Source organism: Pseudopodoces humilis, chromosome 25 (genome assembly GCF_049639895.1).
Source record: "Pseudopodoces humilis isolate 2021_Gansu_Grassland_sample_001 chromosome 25, ASM4963989v1, whole genome shotgun sequence".
NCBI classification, from domain to species: Eukaryota; Metazoa; Chordata; class Aves; order Passeriformes; family Paridae; genus Pseudopodoces; species Pseudopodoces humilis.
Window position 1 is genome coordinate 6,001,865 of NC_142224.1, and position 18,758 is coordinate 6,020,622.

The window sequence follows — 18,758 nt, forward strand, 5'->3', positions numbered from 1 at the left end:
CCCAGCTTAGCCCAGCTCTAACTGCACAGAGCAGACACCCAGGGCAGATGCCTCGCTGAGGATGATTTTCCTGGAAAAGTGACAGCACATGCTGTGGTTTGGGGAGCAGCACCCCCTCACCCAGCTGGGCTGAGCAGGAACAAGACTCTGCATGCTCCACACAGGCTGTGGAGAGCAGTCCTGGCCTGAGCACTCTCTGAACAAAGTAAAAAGCGATCCTTGGGCATGCAGGATCTCCTCTCTCCTGGTGGTTGATGTCTTCCTGCATCCTGGTGCTGGGATTGAGCTGAAATAAGCTGATCTGGTTGCTGGCACCGAGAGCACCCATCAGTTAGTGTGGCCAGTCCTGCAGCTGGTAAATAAGCCTTTGTTTTCCTCTGCATTTGAAGAGAGAAAAAGTACTAATCAGCCTGGTGAGACAGCACCTTTAGTTTCTTTCTGCCATCGCTCGAATTAATAGAAATCTCATTTATCTCCTTCTGGTGATATATGTCCCTGGAGAGCAAGGTCATGGCAAATGATAGAAATGAATGAATAGGGGAGATGGGAAATATGATCTGAAATTCCTGCAGGCTCACTCATCTCGCACCCTCCGTGTGTCAGGGGAGCCTGGATTTACGTCACTGTGCCTTACATAAGGATCTATAATGTGATAGCTCCCGAGGTTGTGTGGGTCTTGGGAGGCTCCTGTGTAATTGGTTCAGTATGTGCTCAGCAGAGCTGCACAGCTCTCGTGGACGGCTCTGCAGCCGCATGCAAGGCTTGCTGCTCAGGAACCTTTATCCAGCCCTAAGGTCTTTTTTTCTCCTATAACATCACTATTTTCTTTGGTGTTTCAGCTGTTGCAGGTGTCTTAAATCGTTAAAAATGCTTAAGGGGGAAAGAATACAGTTAAGGTGTAAATCAGCTCTCTAAAGCTGAGCACTCGATATTTCATGGAATCCCAGAATCACTGAGGTTGGAAAAGACCTCCAGAATCATCGAGTCCAAGCTGTACTGGATCCCCAGCCCAGAGCTCTGAGTGCCACATCCAGTCCTTCCTTGGACACCTCCCTGGGCAAACCTGCCTAGGTTTGACCCCCCTTTCCATGGGGAAATTCCTGCTGCTGTCCACCCTGAGGCTCCCCTGGCCCAGCCTGAGGCCGTTCCCTCTCCTCCTGTCCCTGTTCCCTGGCAGCAGAGCCCGACCCCCCCGGCTGTCCCCTCCTGGCAGGGACTTGTGCAGAGCCACAAGGGCCCCCTGAGCCTCCTTTGCTCCAGGCTGAGCCCCTTTCCCAGCTCCCTCAGCCCCTCCTGGGGCTCCAAACCCTTCCCAGCTCTGTTCCCTTCCCTGGACACGAAAGCAAGTAAGTAATTTGCGTAAATGTTGATACCAAGCATGAATAAGCAAGGCAGTGTTTTTGGATTGCTGCACTTTTCCATGTTTTCTTGTACAGCTGCAATAAATCCCTTGCCCAGGACTGGTTGTTAAATCAACTTCCACCTCTCCTACTCCAGGCACTCCAGATGTGCCCTGACCAGTGTGCATGTCCCCAGATAAGCAGAATTGCAGATGAAGACTCGATGCAGAAGGTCTGTGCTTGATCCCTTGCAGGTCCCGAGGCACACTCTGTGTTTTGCCTGCAGGGCTGGGAGCGAGCAGGCGCTGCTGGGCCTGACATTTGTGTAGTGGTCTTGTGATAGTCCCGGTTTAGAAGGCAGGCAGCTTGTTTTACTGGGCATGTCACCCGAGAGCCGTACAGTATGAGCTGCTGGCTGCAGTCCCCTCTGACTGTACAGCCCAGGCGTGAGGCCTTCAAAGCACTCGAGCTCTGGGGCTGCGTAAAAATCCGTGTGTGAAAAACCCACCCTGCACCAGCCTTGTGTTCACAGGGATGGAGCAGCCTCGCTCCGTCACCCTTCGGATAAAAAAGAGTCACTTCAGGTTGTGTCTGGACTTTGAATTTTATTGTGGTTCTGTGTGGATGTGCAGAAAGAACAAGAACTGCTTTCTAAGTGACACTGATGTGCTGGAGCATGTCCAGAGAAAGGCAGTGGAGCTGGCGCAGGGTCTGGAGCTCCAGGAGCGGGCGAGGCTCTGCCTGGAGAAAGGGAGGCTCAAGGGGGAATTTCTGGCTCTGCACAACTCCCCGACCAGAGGGGACAGGCGGGTGGGGGTCAGGCTCTGCTCCCAGGGACAGGAGGAGAGGAAACAGCCCCAAGTTGTGCCAAGATATTAAGGAAAATTTCTTCACCGAAAGCATTGTCCAGCCCTGGAACAGCTGCCCTGGGCAGTGGTGGAGTCCCCATCTCTGGAGGTGTTTTACAGCCCTTGGGGACATGGGTTGGCAGTGTCATTGGACAGATCTTAGAGGGCTTTTCCAGCCTAGACAATTCCACAATTCCAAGGCAGCAGGACAGACTGAGACCTTTATTTGCTGAGGCAGGGGTGATGGTGGTCTGTTCACACACAGCACCTTTCTGGGCTGCCATTTCCAGTTAAGAGTTCTTAAGACAAAGTCCTGTAAGGGAAATGAAGCCCTGCCTTGGCAGCCCTTCTGTCTGATCTTTGGTAAGTGCAGATGTGCATCTTGGAACAATTTACTCCTGGTTGTGTTTAGGGCTACCAGAGTGACTGTTTATTCCCACATATGGAGCATGGTTTCAGGAGGTAATTTAAACAAATGGAGCGCCACTTCCAATTTTTCAGGCTTCTAGTTTAGGAGCCAAAATTGTTCTCCTGGCTCCAGCTTGCCCACCCTGGCTGTATCAGTTCCCACATGGCCTGCCAAGTTTGCAGAGAGCTATCTATGGTCCCTTTTCCCTTCTGAGGAGGCAAAATGTCCCTCGGCTGAGAGTTTTGGTGGGACACGGAGCAGGGCAGGGGTGGGCAGGCTCTGGGCAAGCCCCGGTGGTCAGGGAAAGCTCTGCCTGGGACTGCCCCGTGCTGTTCCTGAAGTCACAGGGGTTTTGTGAGCCCCAGCTGTGCCTTTGCCTGTGTGGGGGTTAACAGGAGCCGTGGTGTGCTCGGAAGCACCGCGCTCCTGGCTCCCACTGGATGCTGCCAAGCAGTGTTGGTTCCTCCTGCTGCCCTTTGGGAAGGGTAGTCTGGGATCAGAATGTGCCATGGGCTGTGTGGACAAGGAGGACACACCTCTGTTTTGTGGCTGTTGGCCCTGGAGAGTTACCTTAATACGTAGTTCTTTTGCTGTTCCATGGCTCTCACTGGACTGTTAGGTCTAGGCTAAGTGAAATGATTTAGTAGCACATCAGCTTGTGCTTGTGAAAGTAAATATTTTTGTTCTGCTGAAAGCAAATGGAAATGTGTGGTCAGTATCCTGGTGCATTAAGTCCTGACCTGCTGCTTGGAAGAAGTAGGAAATCCTGTGATGAGGGAAAAGCGATGTATTTTGAGCTTGGTGGGTGTGTGTGGAGGGGAGCAGTGCTGGTCAGAGGCACTGGTGCATTCCCAGAGATGCACAGCAGTTCCCCAGGGGCCCATCTCCTGTGTGCTGCTGTTACTCAGAGGTCCTGGGAGCTGGGAGTACTCACTGCCTGACCTGGGCTTTGTACGTGTGGAACTCCTCAAATACCCAAAATTCAGACACGCCAAGCTGTGTGCTGCAGAGTCGGTTTAAGACCCCCAAACGGATCTGTAGGTTGGCTGTATTTGTTTGGTTTTTGTTTTCTTGCAGTTTCTGCACATATAAAAGAGGCTTTGTTCTCTGTGGGCCCTGAATTTCCCATGTACAAGGAGAGGCATTGAGAGAATTCCAGGCTGCGGCTTTGCTTCCACGTGCCCCTGCTGCATTTACCTGTATTTAGTGTGTGTCTCTGACTCAGTGTTTACTCTCCAGTATTTAAACATTCCCTAGAAATTAAATCTTTTAAGAACATTATTCTTCACACCAAGTGCTTGTAGAAGCCCAGTTGTGCAATGCCTACGCTCATGTATTGGCTGCTGTCTTACTCCCTCGGAACAGGATTTATGGTGGCAAAGCAAAGCAGCAGCCACAATTAGAATTTGGGTACTACAGAGCTGAAGTGCTTTCAAAATAGCAGTGTCTGTGCTCCCAAAATACTCCATTGTCCCCTGCTTTGAGAGCTGGTGACAGCCATGGTTACTTGGTTACATGGTCACACGTGAGGGCCGTGTTGGTGCCGAGGGCAGGATCTCCCTCCGAAGTCTCCGGGCACCTGAGCCCTTGGTGCTGCCTCTTGGCACCGGGAGCGAGTTTGACTGGCATAGATGGAGCAGCAGGGATCAGAGTGGCACCCATTGCTGTTTGATCTTTGGTCCTGTGCCACGTGCTGTCACCAGCCTGGGGCTAATGGCCGTGTGTGACATTTGGGAGCCTCTCCGGGGTGATGAGTGGGGAGTGGGACGCTCCAGTTGCCCCGAGCAGACCTGAATTCACTTCTCAGAGTGCAGCTTGCCCAGAAAGTGATCCGTGAGCACGAGGTCCATCCTCTGCCATGGAGCAGCAGCCAGGCTCTGTCACAGGTCGCTGCCCTGCGTGTGAGCCAGGCTCCTGGGCTGGCTTTGGCAGCCCTGGCAGTGCCTGGGTGCCCTTTTGCTCTCACCACGCTGTGCCACGCAGCCCTGAGAGCCCGCGGCTCGATCAGTAGGTTTTGAAGTAGGTTTTCAGCTCCTGAGCGTGTAATCTGTGGGTTTAAGTCATTTCTGCTGATAAGGGAAATCAGATACTCTTGTTGGAAGTGGCTTGTAGGCTTCTCTAGTGTTGTAATTCAGTTCTGTGCCCAAGTGAAAGGTGATTCTTTAACAAGTTGGTCCGTGCAGTTATTGCTGTGGAACATTCTTCTGCCAAGCTTGCTTTGTTATGAAACAAATTCAAATTTCAAGCAAATCTTTGTGGTTTTGGGGGGAGCAGAAACTTCCTGAAGTTCCAAGAGGCAGCTCCTGTGTTGTGACATCACTGTCTTAGTGGAAATGACTGCAAGGGTGTTTTGTCCTCAGCAAGGTGGAATGAGATTCCCTGAGTGAGGGAATTTCTGCCTTCACTCAGGTAATACCACTGTAGAACATCAGTTTATTTTAAGCCAGACTTTATGATTGGACCCAAGCTGCCAACGTTTCATCTTCCTTCGTGCTGGTACAGACTGTGCTGAGGGCAGGCACAAGGTTGGAGGCAGCCAGTGCTTCTCCCACCCAACTGGGGGTAAATCCATGCTACTAAAGCTGGCACAATTTGGTTTGCTGCTCCTGCAAAGCCTGGGCAAGATGAGGGTGAGAAAGGGACTCTCCATGGCCTGGACGTGGTTTATCTTGGTTGTTGAGGGTTAATGTGTTGAAGCCTGCATTCCTCACAGTTTCACTTTTGGCTTCTCTTTCTAAAAATTTCCACTCCATTTCATAACAGTTCTGGAGTGAGGGGTGGTGATACTCAGGAACCTTTGAGTCTGAAAATGTTCTGTGTAATCGGGGGCTGGAGGCAGCCACAGTTGTTTTCAGGCCCAGGGGAACCGGTCTTCCTGACAATAACATTAACCCTCCCTAAATCAGCTAATTGAAGGATTTTTAATTAACTTAAGGGGTGGGGATGGTGAATAGAAGCAGTGGTTTTGAGAAGAAAATTGCTTTCTGCTGTAGTCTTGTGACTGATGAAAATTCTGATGTTTGAAGCTAAAAAATAGTGTCTCACTAGTTTGATCATTTCTGTTACTTTTGGAGGCAAACACTCCAGTGACTGGGTTTTGTGGCATGTAACAAACATCTTTATTGATGGAGGAACGTCTGAGAGGCAAACTACAGCCTTCCAAAGCTTTATGTGCACACAAAGGCTGGACTCAAAATTTTGAGTGTATCAACTGCACTGACTTTGTACCGAAAATACTTGGGGTGTATCCTGATAGTTCTGCCTCCCAAGCTGATAACCCGAGCTGGAGTATCTTTGCCAGGCTGCACTGCAGCACAAGAAACTTTCCTGAGACTCAGTGCCTTCATCAGTGTCTCTCCGAGACATCTTGTGACAGGGCCACTGCTTGTTTGTTCCCATAGAAACTGCCATCTGATCGTGGCAAACTGCACAAAGGCTCCTGCTGCAAACGCAGCGTCTAAAAATTCCTCGGTGCATCATCTAGATCTGGCATGGTGCTTTATCCCTCACTTCCCTGGCAAAATCTCAGCCCCTCCCCACTCAGTGTGCTCCAGGTCCCATAGAGTTATTGGCACCTTGAAAATAATCCTAAAGGTGATGGTCACCTCCTAATTGTGATCTCAGAGGTGCTGTCAAGGGAGCAGTGTTTGCAGCCTCTGCCAGCAGCAGGATGATGCACGTGGAAATCATAAATACAGAAAAAAAGGCATTTGATGCATTTGAAATCTTAGATTTTGGGGAAAAAAATCCTTTTTTGCAAGTGTGTGGCTGTTGCTTTTGATTTGTTTTGAATACCCAGCTACTTTGACTTTGGTATAGAAAAGGACCCAGCGCTTACAGAGTTAGGAAAATATCTGTGCAAGTCTTTTTCAGAGTGCAGAGTCCCATATTCCCAAATGGACCTGATGGCATTTGAAGAGGAGCGGCGATTCCTTCCATCTCAGCTGTCACTTTAGGTGCTGTGTGGCGATCCCCGCATGATGCTGAGCGCTCCTGCAGCTCCCCGTTGGAGCAGGAGCCGTTGCAGCGCTGGATGTACGTGCACAGTGCAGCTCCCGTGCATGCCGGCGCCGCTGCAGCGCCCGGCCTCCTCCCTGGAGTGTGGGCAGGATGCGGAGCAGAGCCCAGCACGGAGCCACCAGCACGGGCTGCGGCGAGGAGCAGGGAACGGGCTGCTGGGGCTGAGTGAAAGGGATTGTTATATGGGATGACAGATTCCTCTGGAGCTTGTTGCTGTTTGCAGAAGGGAAGCCAAGACATTGGTGTTTAATATCTTCCAGAAGTCCTTGGCTTTAACCCTTAGGGAGCCTCAGGAAATCCACTGGAAGCCGGTGCAAAGGCTCCCTGTGGCTCTGGCAGCTTCTCCCAGGCAACCAGCGGCAGGATGGGAGGACGTGATAGCCCCAAGCTGTGCCAGGGCAGGCTCAGGTTGGACATCAGGAGGAATTTCTTCACAGAAGGGGTTGTTCAACATTGGAAGGGGGTGCCCAGGGAGGTTTGGAGTCCCCTTCGCTGGAGATGTCCAAGGAATGACTGGATGTGGCACTCAGTGGTCTGGGCTGGATGAAAAGGTGGGGGTCAGGCACAGGTTGGACTGGATGATCCTGGAGGTCTTTTCCAGCCCAAATGACTCTGTGATTGTGCTGCACATCCTGGTGCAGTGCCAGCTGCTTTCCCAGGGTGCAGTTTATGGCAGGAGGATTTCTGTGGTGCAGGGCAGGCTGGGCAGACCAGCCAAGGGTGCTCCTGCTGCCTGTGTTGGGTTGTCATTACAAAATAACCATTTTTTGTCATTAAAAAATAATTACTCTTAACTTGTGCTGCACCAGTGCTGGGTGTTCCATACCTGTTAGACAGGAGTGAGGTGAGGTATTCCCTCTCCTCTCAGGAAACCTCTCAGTCCGAGTAGTGTTCTTTGCAGGATAAGCATTGCTTAAAAAAATCCGAACCTTAACGTACAGAGTGTTCTCAACACGTCACTTCATGCACAGCAGCTTCTAAATTTCCTTATTTCTGAGCTTTGTTATTTTATAATCCAGTAATTCAAACCTGCCTCTGACTGCACACTCTGTACCTGAAATGCACTATTTTTCCCTGTCACTTGCATTTTTAGGTCACGACTGAATTAGAGCAAAATGACAATTCAGGGAACTTTGTATAACACTTTCAAAACCTGCTTGTTGTAATATCCTGGCAGCTTTTTAGAGACTTGTCTTGATGTTTGAGCCAGGCCTTTCCAATGAAACCTGGCAAGTCAAGTCGATGTCTCGTGGCCCCTCTGCTCTCAGGGATGGTCTCCATCGGAGCTCTGCTCCACAGCAGCATTCCTGATGCATCTCCTGCTGTCACAGATTTCTTCCTGTGTGCTAATACATTTCCAAAACTCTGCTGCTAAGCAACTCTCTCCAAGGCTGGAGAGCAAGGCACGAGGAGCAGCTGAGGGAGCTGGGGGGGCTCAGCCTGGAGAAGAGGAGGCTCAGAGGGGACCCTCTCATTCTCTACAAATTCCTGACAGGTATTGGCAGGGGCTGCCCAGGGAGGAGGTGGAGTCCCTGGAGGTGTCCAGGAAGGACTGGATGTGGCACTCAGTGCTCTGGGCTGGTGACAAGGTGGGGATTGGGACAGCTTGGACTCGATGATCTCAGAGGGCTTTTCCAACCTCAGTGATTCTGGGATCCTTTAAATGATTCAAGGGCAAACTCGGGAGAGGTTTGGAGGTAGAATCCTGCATGGAGGTCAGTTGCAGTGTTCAACTGACATCTCCTGAAATAATACTGACAAATGGGTATTCAAGGTGTTGGTAAACTGAACTCTGTTTGTTTTCGTGGGATGTTTAGGCTGCAGTGCCTAAATTGAGGGGAGAGCAATTAAGCAAGTGTTTTGAACGGGCAGCCTGGACTGGAAGGGGACCAAAGTGGGCAAGTGTCCTCCCAGAACTGGATTCACCTCTTGGCTTTGCTGGTCTGCAGGTGGCTGGGAGGCCGAGCTGTAGCTCAAGCAGGAGTCCAGTCAGGCCTGAGCAGGACTGCAGCGTTCCCATCTGCTGTCACCGAGGCTGGAGCTGAGCCTCCTTGGCCAAACAGCCGAGCTTACGTGACCGGGCTCTGCTTTTTCACATCACATTTGTTAGTTAACCGGTTTGCATGGATTTAAATGCACCTCCATGAGCTCCTGCACTAGTTTAAGTGCATTTACAAACCGGTTTTAATTATCAAGTGCAGTCTTTGTGTAGTAAGTGCCAAGAGTTTAATTTGCATGGAAGCCATGGAGGTAGTGCTGCAGACTGTCAGCAGACCGTGGGGCTGCACCACAGCCGTGTTCAGAGCTCAGCCTTCATTCCTTCCTTCCAGCATTGTCCTGCTACATCCCATTAGAATTCCTGCTAATGCCACAAGCAGGAGCTTTTACAACCTGCCTTTTACCTCAGCCTCTTTTCCTTTGGCTTGAGCTGATTTTTAATACTCATTCTTAGATATTCTGCATTTATAATCCAGCTATGGAGGACTTTGATGAACTGAGCTCCCAGGCACGCAGCTCTTGGTGCCTGCTCTCTGTGGATGTACATGTGGACGTGTTTCAGGGTAGCAGCACTCACTGTAGGCTGGCATTTGTCCCTGTGGTTTGCTCTCTTCCCTCACCAGGATAAATAATTTTCCATACCACCTCTAATTCATGTTCTGACTCCTGTGAAGTTCTCAGCCTTGCATCTGGGAAGCATTACAGGAATTTTACAAGGCTTCTGAACTAAAAACAAATTACTGGCATAAATGTCAGCTGAAGCTGTTGGGGCTGGAGGGGTTTTCTCCTGTAACAGAGTGCGAAATGAAAAGCCAGGGAGGTCAGTGGGAACGCAGACACGGCACGGTGTGAAGCCAGTGGAATACAGCAGACAGGAATGGTGTGGCTATCCCGTGCTGTGTTTGAGGTGGTTAGGTGTGGCTACCTGCAGTCTGCTGTGCTGAGACTTGCTCTGCCTTCGGCTCAATCCCATGGAATCTCTTGCCATTGCCCAGGAGAAAAAGGCAGCGCTGGCAGGGACCAGGAGATTCAGTGTCTGACCAGAACTTTAAAAAGCTCTGGAAATCTTGTCATTAAGAAGGATAAGGGCTAGAAGTAGATGTGGTGTAGCTTAAGGGATTCCTGTGCTTAAGCTGTGGATGGCTGACCTGCTTGGTCCTCTGAGTCCTGGTCAGCCTGGAGCCCAGGGAATGTGCTGAGCTGCCATCAGGTTTTGGGGGGGTACGTGGTAATTCCCAGCCCTGTGTGCAGTGCTGTGGCCTGTCCTTGTGCTTCCCAGGTCTGTGTTTGCAGCCCCAGGTGATGATTCATGGAGCTCGCCCTCGCAGCACCTCCCGTTTGCAGCGGGAGGTTCTTGCACCAGGATGGTTTGTTTATCTAATTGGCATCTCCAGCGCCCTTGCCCGTGCCTTTCTCTGCAATCCCAAAGGCCTTGATGCTGTTCAGCATGCTCTGATGTAGTGTCTGTCAGCCAGGGCAGGGAACTCCAAGCCTCTGTTGTTTCCCGCTGTTGCCCCAGGTGATGAAATAATGAGGAGAAGCTCTCCAGGAGAGTTTGGGACCTGGCACCTAGGTGAGTGTGACAAGTGGAGCTCCAGCAACGTGACCAAGCTTTCTCGTGGCTTGCAGGACATTACTTCTCCCTTGTGCTGAACATGACAGAATTTACCTGTCATCCCTCGCAGCTTCCAGAATGGGAAAGAATTTGCATTTGGGATTAAGTCCCCATTGAACTGGCACTGAGGCTGCTGCTGTGAAGCAGCAAGTGTTGGGTGGGGGGCACTCACCTCTTGGACCTTTCTGATGGCTTCTGTCAGAAAAGAGAAGCTGCAGCTGCTGCAGGGCTAACGCAGGACTGGGAAAGGAGGAATGCAACGTGGATAAAGGCTGGGATCTTTGGGGGTGCTGTAGATGAGCTTCCTGTCCTGTGACATTTGTAAGCTGCTGGACATGCCCTGAAATGATGAGATTTTCTTCCTGGGTGTAGCTGGTTCTCTGAGCCGTGGGTGTGAATGTGGGGTTTGTGCTTTGGCCACTGAAATCCCGGCTGTTCCCTCTGGGACAGGGAACGGTCACGGCAGAGCGCGGCGCTCACACAAGCCGGGTATTAACATCGCAGCCGGCCAAGAGGATTTGAATGTATTGACTTTTCTCGTAACACCATCCGTATTTTCTTCACCTTGTGCAAGACACAAGTCCCTGCATTGATTGTGCAGAGGGATGTGGACGAGGTGAGAACTTCCTTCCTGAGCAAATGCAGCTTCTCTGTGCACATCTTCGTCCACAGTTTCCTGCTTTCAGTTGCTGCCAATATTTGCATTTGTGCCACCTCCAAAAGCCACTGATGTTGCTGCAGACTGGCCTAGTTTTATTTGCTGTATCACTTTGACTTAGGTAGGTTCTGCTGGTTAGTTAATTCCGAGGAGGAGATGCCCTTGTGTTACCCATGAGCGTGCCAAGAGCAGTCTGGGAATCGGCAGTGTCGGTGCTTCCTTTTTGTCGAGCGCTTTCTTACGACTAAAAGCTGTGCAAATTGCCTATTTGCATGGAGAGAGCTCGCTTTTGGTGACCCCAAGCACACCAGCAGCCTTGTGCTGACAGCTTGCCTGAGAAACATGTGCCTCTGCCACCCGAGCGTCCGTACGGAAGCTGGGCGTTGCTGTGGAGTGACATCCACCCAGCTGAGCTCCCGAAGAGGACACGACCTGCAGTAGCCTGGAGTTCACGATGTGTTTTTATCGCAGCAGTGTGTCCATATGCCAGCTGAGAGCCTCTGTGTGTGCCTCATATACGTATCTCCAGTGTGTTCTTCCTTATCCCTCTGCTTTTTCCCCCTTCTCCGTTGTAATTCTGGTCTCTGCTGCTGGACTTCTCCTGTGCAGCTCTGGTATCTGCTTACAGGAGTGATTTTTACCCCTCCAGCAGCTGCTTAATCCAAACAGGCCGTGTTCCCGAGCTTCCCAAGTGTTTGTGGCAGGCAGGAGCAGCTGGGAAGAGCAGCCCCTCTGACAGCTCACGTTGTCAGCACAGGAAGGCTGCAGGGACGAAGAGGAGGGGGCTCCTTTGCTAACCGCAAATGTAGGAGGAATTGGGGTGGATGAGCCTCCTCCAGGTTTATTCATTTATTCCAGAGAGCCTCTCTGTGTCAGCTCTCGGTGTGGCTGCAGTCTGCCCTGGGGTGACACGGGACCGAGCTGCAGGGACACTGCCATCCGTGGCAGAGGACACCCAGGCACTGTTTACTGAGCGTTTTCCAGGAGGAATCTGGGGCAGGAGGACTCCCCGGGACAGTTCTAGGAAATGTCTTGCTCCCAGATAAACATGTTGATTTTCTCAATGCAGTCGGTTTGCCGGTGCCATCTGTTGGCTCCCATTCCGTGGAGGAGATCCGTGCTGATTTACAGGAATGCCACTGCCATAATTACACTTTTACAGTGATCACTGATCAGACTGAGCACATGGGCTCCTTTTGGAAAAAGGGGTTTTCTGATTTTCACTCAGGCCACTGCAGAAGCAGCTGAACTGAAAGGGAAAAGGAGATTTCTTTATGGAATGATCACTCATGCAAGAAATTTTATTTATCATTCCATTATAATTAGATCCAAGCAGGATGCATGGCATGAAGGAGGAGATATTAGCCCAGGCCAGGGTCTCTGGCTTGTTCCTTTGTTCACAGCACAGAAATAAAAGGAAGCAGTGTCCCATGGCTCCTTTCCACTGAAAACAGACTGTGCTTCCACCTCTTTCTCTCTCAGAGCCTTTCCAAGCAGCTGGAGCAGTGCAGGGCACAGTGGCTGTCCTCTCCCTGCCCATCCGCCTGGGCACCCAGCATTCATTTCCCTTCCTGTTGGCAGGGCACTGTGGATTCAAGGAAGTCTGTCTGGATTATCATCCACACTCAGCTGAGAAACAAGACTTCCATATAAATTTTAACTCCTGCAAGTTGATATTCTCCTCTCTCCTGTTCCAAGCCTTGTGCCTCATTTCAGAGCTCCTCACCTTTGGCATATTTAGCTCTGGTGGCTGCCAGATTTGAAAATCTGGTATCTCAGAGCAAAATAGGACTTTACATTGTTGTTTATGTTTCACTTTGGGAACTTTAGGAGAATCCTGTGAGTCTGAGAGCAGGAATTGTCAAGGTTTCATGTGCTGGGCTGAAGGGAGTGGACGGTGCTCCAGGCAGAGGAGCGGCCTGGGCTCCTCCCCAGGAGCTCACATCTCTGAGCATTTTGGGGTGCACTGAAGCCAACTTGTTGCCTTGGCCTGAGTGTGCCTTCATCCCTCCTGACCTGCTGTGGGCTGCACAGGGGTGTGCTGGTAGCAGGGATAACTGTGTGCTCCCTTTTCGCCTTGCAGAGTTTCGGTACCCCTCCTTCCATTCCCCTTCTGCTTTCATGTGGTTGAAATTTCCACCCCTCCCCACAAGGCTTTTGCCTGGCCTGCACAGGCTCAGCACTGCTTTAGGATCACAGGAATTACAGAGCACTGTTCAGCTGAGGTGCACCAGGAGAAGAAAAACCTGGAAAAACAATGGGCGAGCCACCAGGCTCCGGAGAGCAGGGCCCCCAGAGCGACCTGCAGGTGTCACTTTGAACACCTTACCTGCTCTCCACCAACTGTTTTTAACAACTTGTCATTTCTCCCAAATAGCAATTCCTTCTTCAAATTACTAGTGCAAGTTTTACTTGGATGCAAGAAGGAATAAATGAACTGTTTACAAGTGGCGGGAACATTTTGTTAATTGGTAGCAGCATGCATGCTCCAGGCTTGGCATTTATCCTCCTGCCTGTAAGCTTCATTAACTTCTGATAAAAGAATAGTTAATTTCTCAGACTCCTTTTTTAGAGTAATTCATTGTTTGAGAATTTAGATCATGGTTTTCTTCTTCTTCTTCTTCTACTTGTGCCTGAATTTGTGCTTTACTTAATGATGTTTAGTCTTCCTCTCTGTTTTATGTGGTGTTTGTAAGTATGAGGGAATGCACTCAATTTTGGGGTTCGGGGTTTATTTTAACTACCTGAAACTGATTCTTTTTGCATAAATAATAAATCATTTATATATGTCTATATTTGGAGGCAGGACAGTTATCGCCCTGGCAAGGATTTTTATCATAAAATATGAAGGTTAGTTTTCATGTGCTTTAGATTGTTCCCTTAAAGATCCTAAAGATCCTTTTGTTTGCTTGTTTTTCTCTGATTTATAATCTCCAATAACTAAATAAATTATAAAAGAAAGGGCTGAATTCCTTGTGGCCATCCCTTGAGCTTTAGATGGAGTCAGTGTGGCTGGTGCGACCCAAGGACCTCAGCCAGTCCCTTTTCTGCTGAAATCCCAAATCATCTTCCGAGGAAAGGGAGAATGTTAGCCAGCTAGGAAATGCAGGAATGGAGAAACCACCTGGTCTGTTCTGGAAAACCTTTAAACCAGTCCTTCCCTCTGGAAAAACATTGATTCTCCAAAAGAACCCAAAGAGCCCCGGGTGGAACATCCCTGAAATTCCCTGCGTGTCCCTGCTGCCCAGCGCAGAGGGGATTTCCTACTTCCACCCTCGCACAGTCCTGAGGAAGCTCTGCATTTCCTGAAACCAGAGCACAAGGTGGTTTCCCCAGGATTTTTCAGGAGACTTTTGCCTTTCATGTTGCATCAGTTGCTGGAGGCATTTGTGTGGAATGAAACCATTTGGAAGAAACCCCTTCAGGTCTCTCCTCCGCGTAACTCCCGGGGGTGGGTTTGGGTTTGGGGCTGCTTGGCTGAGCTCGGGATGAGCTCCATCTCAAGAACATCTCCCGAGTGCTGTTTGTCTGGCTTTGCTCCCAACCAGCTATTGTGTGTCTTGTGGGTGTGGAGTTTCACTCCCCACGTGTAAACCCCACAGCGTCACAAGGGGACAGGGGAGCTGGCAGCCTGGAGCTCCCTGCCCCGGGTTATCAGGGAGAACCAGAGGAATTCAGCTCTGTTGTGTCTGGCCCTATTGACCAATTTGGGTGCAATCAGATGTTCTGCATACCTTGAACTTGGCCGAGAGTGTCAGCTCGAGCCATATAATTTAGCTGGGAAATGAGAGTTCCTTAGAGCAAATATAGAACTGGGAATGAGTAAGGAGCTTAGGAATACTCCAGATCTGTGGATTTTCATTTACGTCTTTGGGCCCGAAAATGACTCATGTCTCTGGGTAGACATCTTGGCTTTGCTCTTGGAGGAAGCGTCTCTTAGCTTTTATGTATGTTTATGCTCAAGCTTCACAAAAGCCCATTCTTGCAGGAAAACCTTGGGTGAAAAGCATGTGGAGAGTGCTTCCCAATCCCCCTCTGGCTCTCTCAACTTTCCCAGCCCGCTCCTGAGCGCTGCGCTCGGATCTCCCGCGCTGGGCAGGTCCCGGGGCTCCGCACCCCGTTAATCACAGCCCCGGTGCCTGGCAGCCCCTGCTGCCGTTTCACCTCGTGCCTGGGCTCCAGCCCCGCTCCTGCCAGCAGCTCCCAGCGCAGAGTGCCAGACCTGGCTGCCGTTCAGCTCCCGCTCCTGCTGTAGGAAGCATGCTCAGTGACTTGGAAGGCTGGAAGCGTTCCTGCGCTCTGAATTAAAGGTTTCAAATGAAAGAAACAGCTTATTGTGCTTGGGCGCCTTTTCGGCATTCTGCTGGGTTCTGCTCACATGCAGGGCGGTTATTGCTCTGGCAGGGATTTGATCATAAAATATGGGGCTTAATTTTCATGTGCTTCAGATTGTTCCCTTAAAGAAAGATTCCCTTAAAGGATCTAAAGCCGCCTTTGTTTGGCTCTGTGTGTGCCTGTGAGAGCATCCCTTAGCCCTGCCCTTGGGGCTGGCACTAGGAGAGGGACATGTGTTTGGGTCGTGTGTCCCCGTGGGGTTGTGCCCGTGGTCCTGGCACGCTGCTGTGCACAGAGCACTTGTCCTTGTCCCCACTGAGCTCTGGGGTCTGGGACAAGCCAAGCATTTCTGTGTCAGATCTTTCTGGCTGTGCATCCTCAGCGGTTTTTGTGGCAGTGCTGCTTTGCATGCCCTTCCCCAGGTCTTTGCAGCTGCAGCTTTGCTGGGCAGGACTTGTGTAAAGTAGGCTCTCCAGCAAAGCAACCAGGAGATTTGTGAAAGCAGTTTTTTTTCCCAGGGAGAGCCATCTCCGAGCGAGAAAACCTGCTGGGGGATGGTAATTCATCCCACAAATCCTGAGACTGGAGCTGCTTGCTTGCAGGGGTGTTCCGTGGTGGGGAGGAAGATACTTAAGGCTGAAATTTGATTTAGAAGCAGCAGGGCAGATGTTCCTCTGCCAGGCAGAGCAGCTTTTCTCTCAGCAGTTTTCTCCATCAAGGAGAAACACTCTGCCTTTTCTCTCCTGTTCATCCCACCATTGCAGAAAAGATTCCCTTCCTTACTGTCTGTGTGTGGATGAAACAGGATGCTCAGTGGACTTGAGGACAGGTAGTTCTTAGCACAGAAGTGTCTCCACCTTTGGAGTCTGGTGGTTCTGCAGTCCATGCCCAAAGGAGCTGGGAGCTGCCAACACCAGGGAGGTGGAGGGAAAATCTTGGAGACTGGAGAGCAGCTGACTGGAAGCACTTAGACTTGTTTAAACTCCATTAGTGTAGCGTTACAGAGCACTTCTGATTTAAAACAGATAAACAAATACCTCAATTGTTAGAAGGGTGACACTACCCCCCATTCCCTGCTGGGGTTTATCAGCCCTGGTGCAGGGAGCTGCTGTGTGGATAATGCAGCTGGGTCAGTAACTTCTCTTCTGTTTCCCCTCTGCCAGGTTGCAATAAAGATCATTGATAAGACTCAGCTGGATGAAGAGAACCTGAAGAAGATATTTAGAGAAGTTCAGATCATGAAGATGCTTTGCCACCCACATATCATCCGGTTGTACCAGGTAGGAGCGCTCTGCCGTGGAGTTTCCATCCCTTGGCTCTGCACTGTGCAGGAGCACTTGCTCCAGGTATCCCTCCATTCCTTCTACCTGGAACTGGGAAAGTCCTTTATGTTTTTGAGGTCTCAAAGTGCTTTGATTGGAGGGGCAGGGGGAAAGTGTAGCTAATCCTTCTCTTTTCTGGGACATGGTGCTTCCGCTGTGGGCTGGCCTCCTGCCACTTGTTTATGGCCATTGTGTGCTTCTCAGTTTCCCAGTTGAAACCGGATGCAGGTTCCCCTTCTCACTTTAAGGGAGGGAGTAAATCTCACCCAGGAGCAGGACTGAGCTCTCCTCTCCCTGCCCAGCTCCCTGTGGCCCCCAGGCCCCGCTGATCTGCTCAGCCCTTTCCTGGAAGGGGATCAATACTGGCAGCAGACTTGCTTTTGAATATTGTTTGCAGACTTTTTTTTCCAGCTTGTTTGACCTTTTTTTTTGTCTGCAAACAAAACCCCCAGAGGCAGAAGCTATGATTTCTGCCCATTACACAGGTAGCTGCTTGTGCCCCTCTGTGAGGAGCGTGCTGCAGAGTGATGGGAGCAGAGGAGTAAAGGACTCTGTTTCCCATCTGTGCTTGAGAGATAGGAATATTTACTTGGACTCCAAAGAGTTAAAACTGAGTAGAAGTGGCAGAGGTTAATGTTTAGCTCCTTTGGCCAAACCATGTGTGAGATGCTTACAGGGACTCTGGCACTTTCAAGGTACTCAGGGAGTGCTTCTTCACAAACCTACTCCTAAAACCTTTCTCTTTCTTTGAGCCAAAAAACCTTTTTAAGCCTGCTTCATTCCATCTAAAACTCTTGATGTGATACTGAAGAGGTGACACTTGTGGCTGGGCTTTGTTTAGGATGGGAGAAGAGCAGGGTAGCAATGCTGAGAAGTCTCCCAGACTGCTTAAACAGGGCAAGACCGGGGTGTAAATGCTAAAGGGAGGGGAAACAGAGCAGGAGGAGGAAGGTGCAGGTGAAGTGTTATGTGTAATACAGATTCAGTGTTTGAAACTTGCTGTTTCATCCTTACTGTCCCCAGTCACTGCCCATTCCTGCACATGGCTCTGGAAAGCAGGGGAAGGTTACAGTTTGCACCTGATGAGAGCAGTTACTGTTTACAGAAGGAATAAAGGTGCTTTTAGAGCTCTTTCTCATTGCACTCAGCAGTCCCTTTATGTGTCACTTGTCTGTCCTTGTGTGCAGGTTATGGAGACGGAGAGGATGATTTATCTGGTGACAGAGTATGCCAGTGGAGGGGAAATATTTGGTAAGTACATTTATTGCATTCTTTAATCAGATAATGCACTTGGTCAACTACAGTAAACTGAAAATAGCTGCCACACTCTCTTGTTTCAGCCAAGAGGTGCCCTTCAGCCTGCAAACTTTCCATTGACAAGAGGAGTAAAGGAATAAATGAGACCAAGTCGATGGAAAAATAACACCCATAACCTCTGTTTCTTCTTTGGGTTTCATTGACAGATGGTGCTGCTCCTCTTTCGTGCTCACTTTGGGATTAAAGATGTTGGAAATAGTCATGCAGTCGGATTTTCGTGTTGCTGAGTGCTTTGCTTCCCGGCAAGTTATATGAACCTTGTTGATGATAGTGGAACTGTTGGGGTGTGTCAGTAGCTTTCAAAGAAACAGGCAGTCCTGCAGTTCTGGAGTGTTTTGTGCTCAAAACCGTGTCTTGTCCTTTCTTTTTGATATCTGGTGTTATCTTAGCAAGCATTGGTTATATCCCTTCCAAGCACCATTGTCCCAGAGAATTTTGGCTGAGTGTTCTTGACCACAGGAGCTGTCTTGAAAGGGATAAAAGTATCTGCACAGCACAGCTGAAAGAACTGTGAGCTGATTTATTCATTTGTTTGGTGAACAGTAGCAAAACCTATAGAAATAGGAATTTACTTATACACTGGAATTTTGTGCTGGGTGATGGAGTCAGGATTTTGCAACATTGGTCTGTTCTGGCTTTGCCAATATGAGCCTCCAAAAAGGGGGAAAATCCTGTGTGCTTGAATTAGCCTCAGTCAAGGAAGTGAGGACAGTCACACGTGGCCTGTCAGCTCCTGGGAGACAGCACTCCCCTGTCCTTGTCAGTCATTGCTGCAGATTCTCTTTTGATTTCACTTCTCATTTCTCTGGAGGAGAAGCTGAGTTGTAGTAAAAGACGAAGCTTTTAGTGAAGCAAAAAAAGCCCCAAATTAAGGAAAATAAAAGCTGAAAAGTGCT

The 18,758-nt window shown here is 49.9% G+C and overlaps 1 protein-coding gene across 5 annotated transcripts in view; it reads left to right on the forward strand.

The window, feature by feature from the left end:
* SIK3 (SIK family kinase 3) overlaps window positions 1–18,758 on the forward strand; it is a 68,091-nt gene that overhangs the window by 18,122 nt on the left and 31,211 nt on the right. For all 5 annotated transcript variants that reach the window (XM_014259853.2, XM_088066942.1, XM_088066943.1 and 2 more), the window contains exons 2-3: window positions 16,387–16,503; window positions 17,733–17,796. In XM_014259853.2, the coding sequence (XP_014115328.1) occupies window positions 16,462–16,503; window positions 17,733–17,796 (106 nt within the window). In that variant the 5' untranslated portion in view covers window positions 16,387–16,461. The remainder of the gene's footprint in view (window positions 1–16,386; window positions 16,504–17,732; window positions 17,797–18,758) is intronic.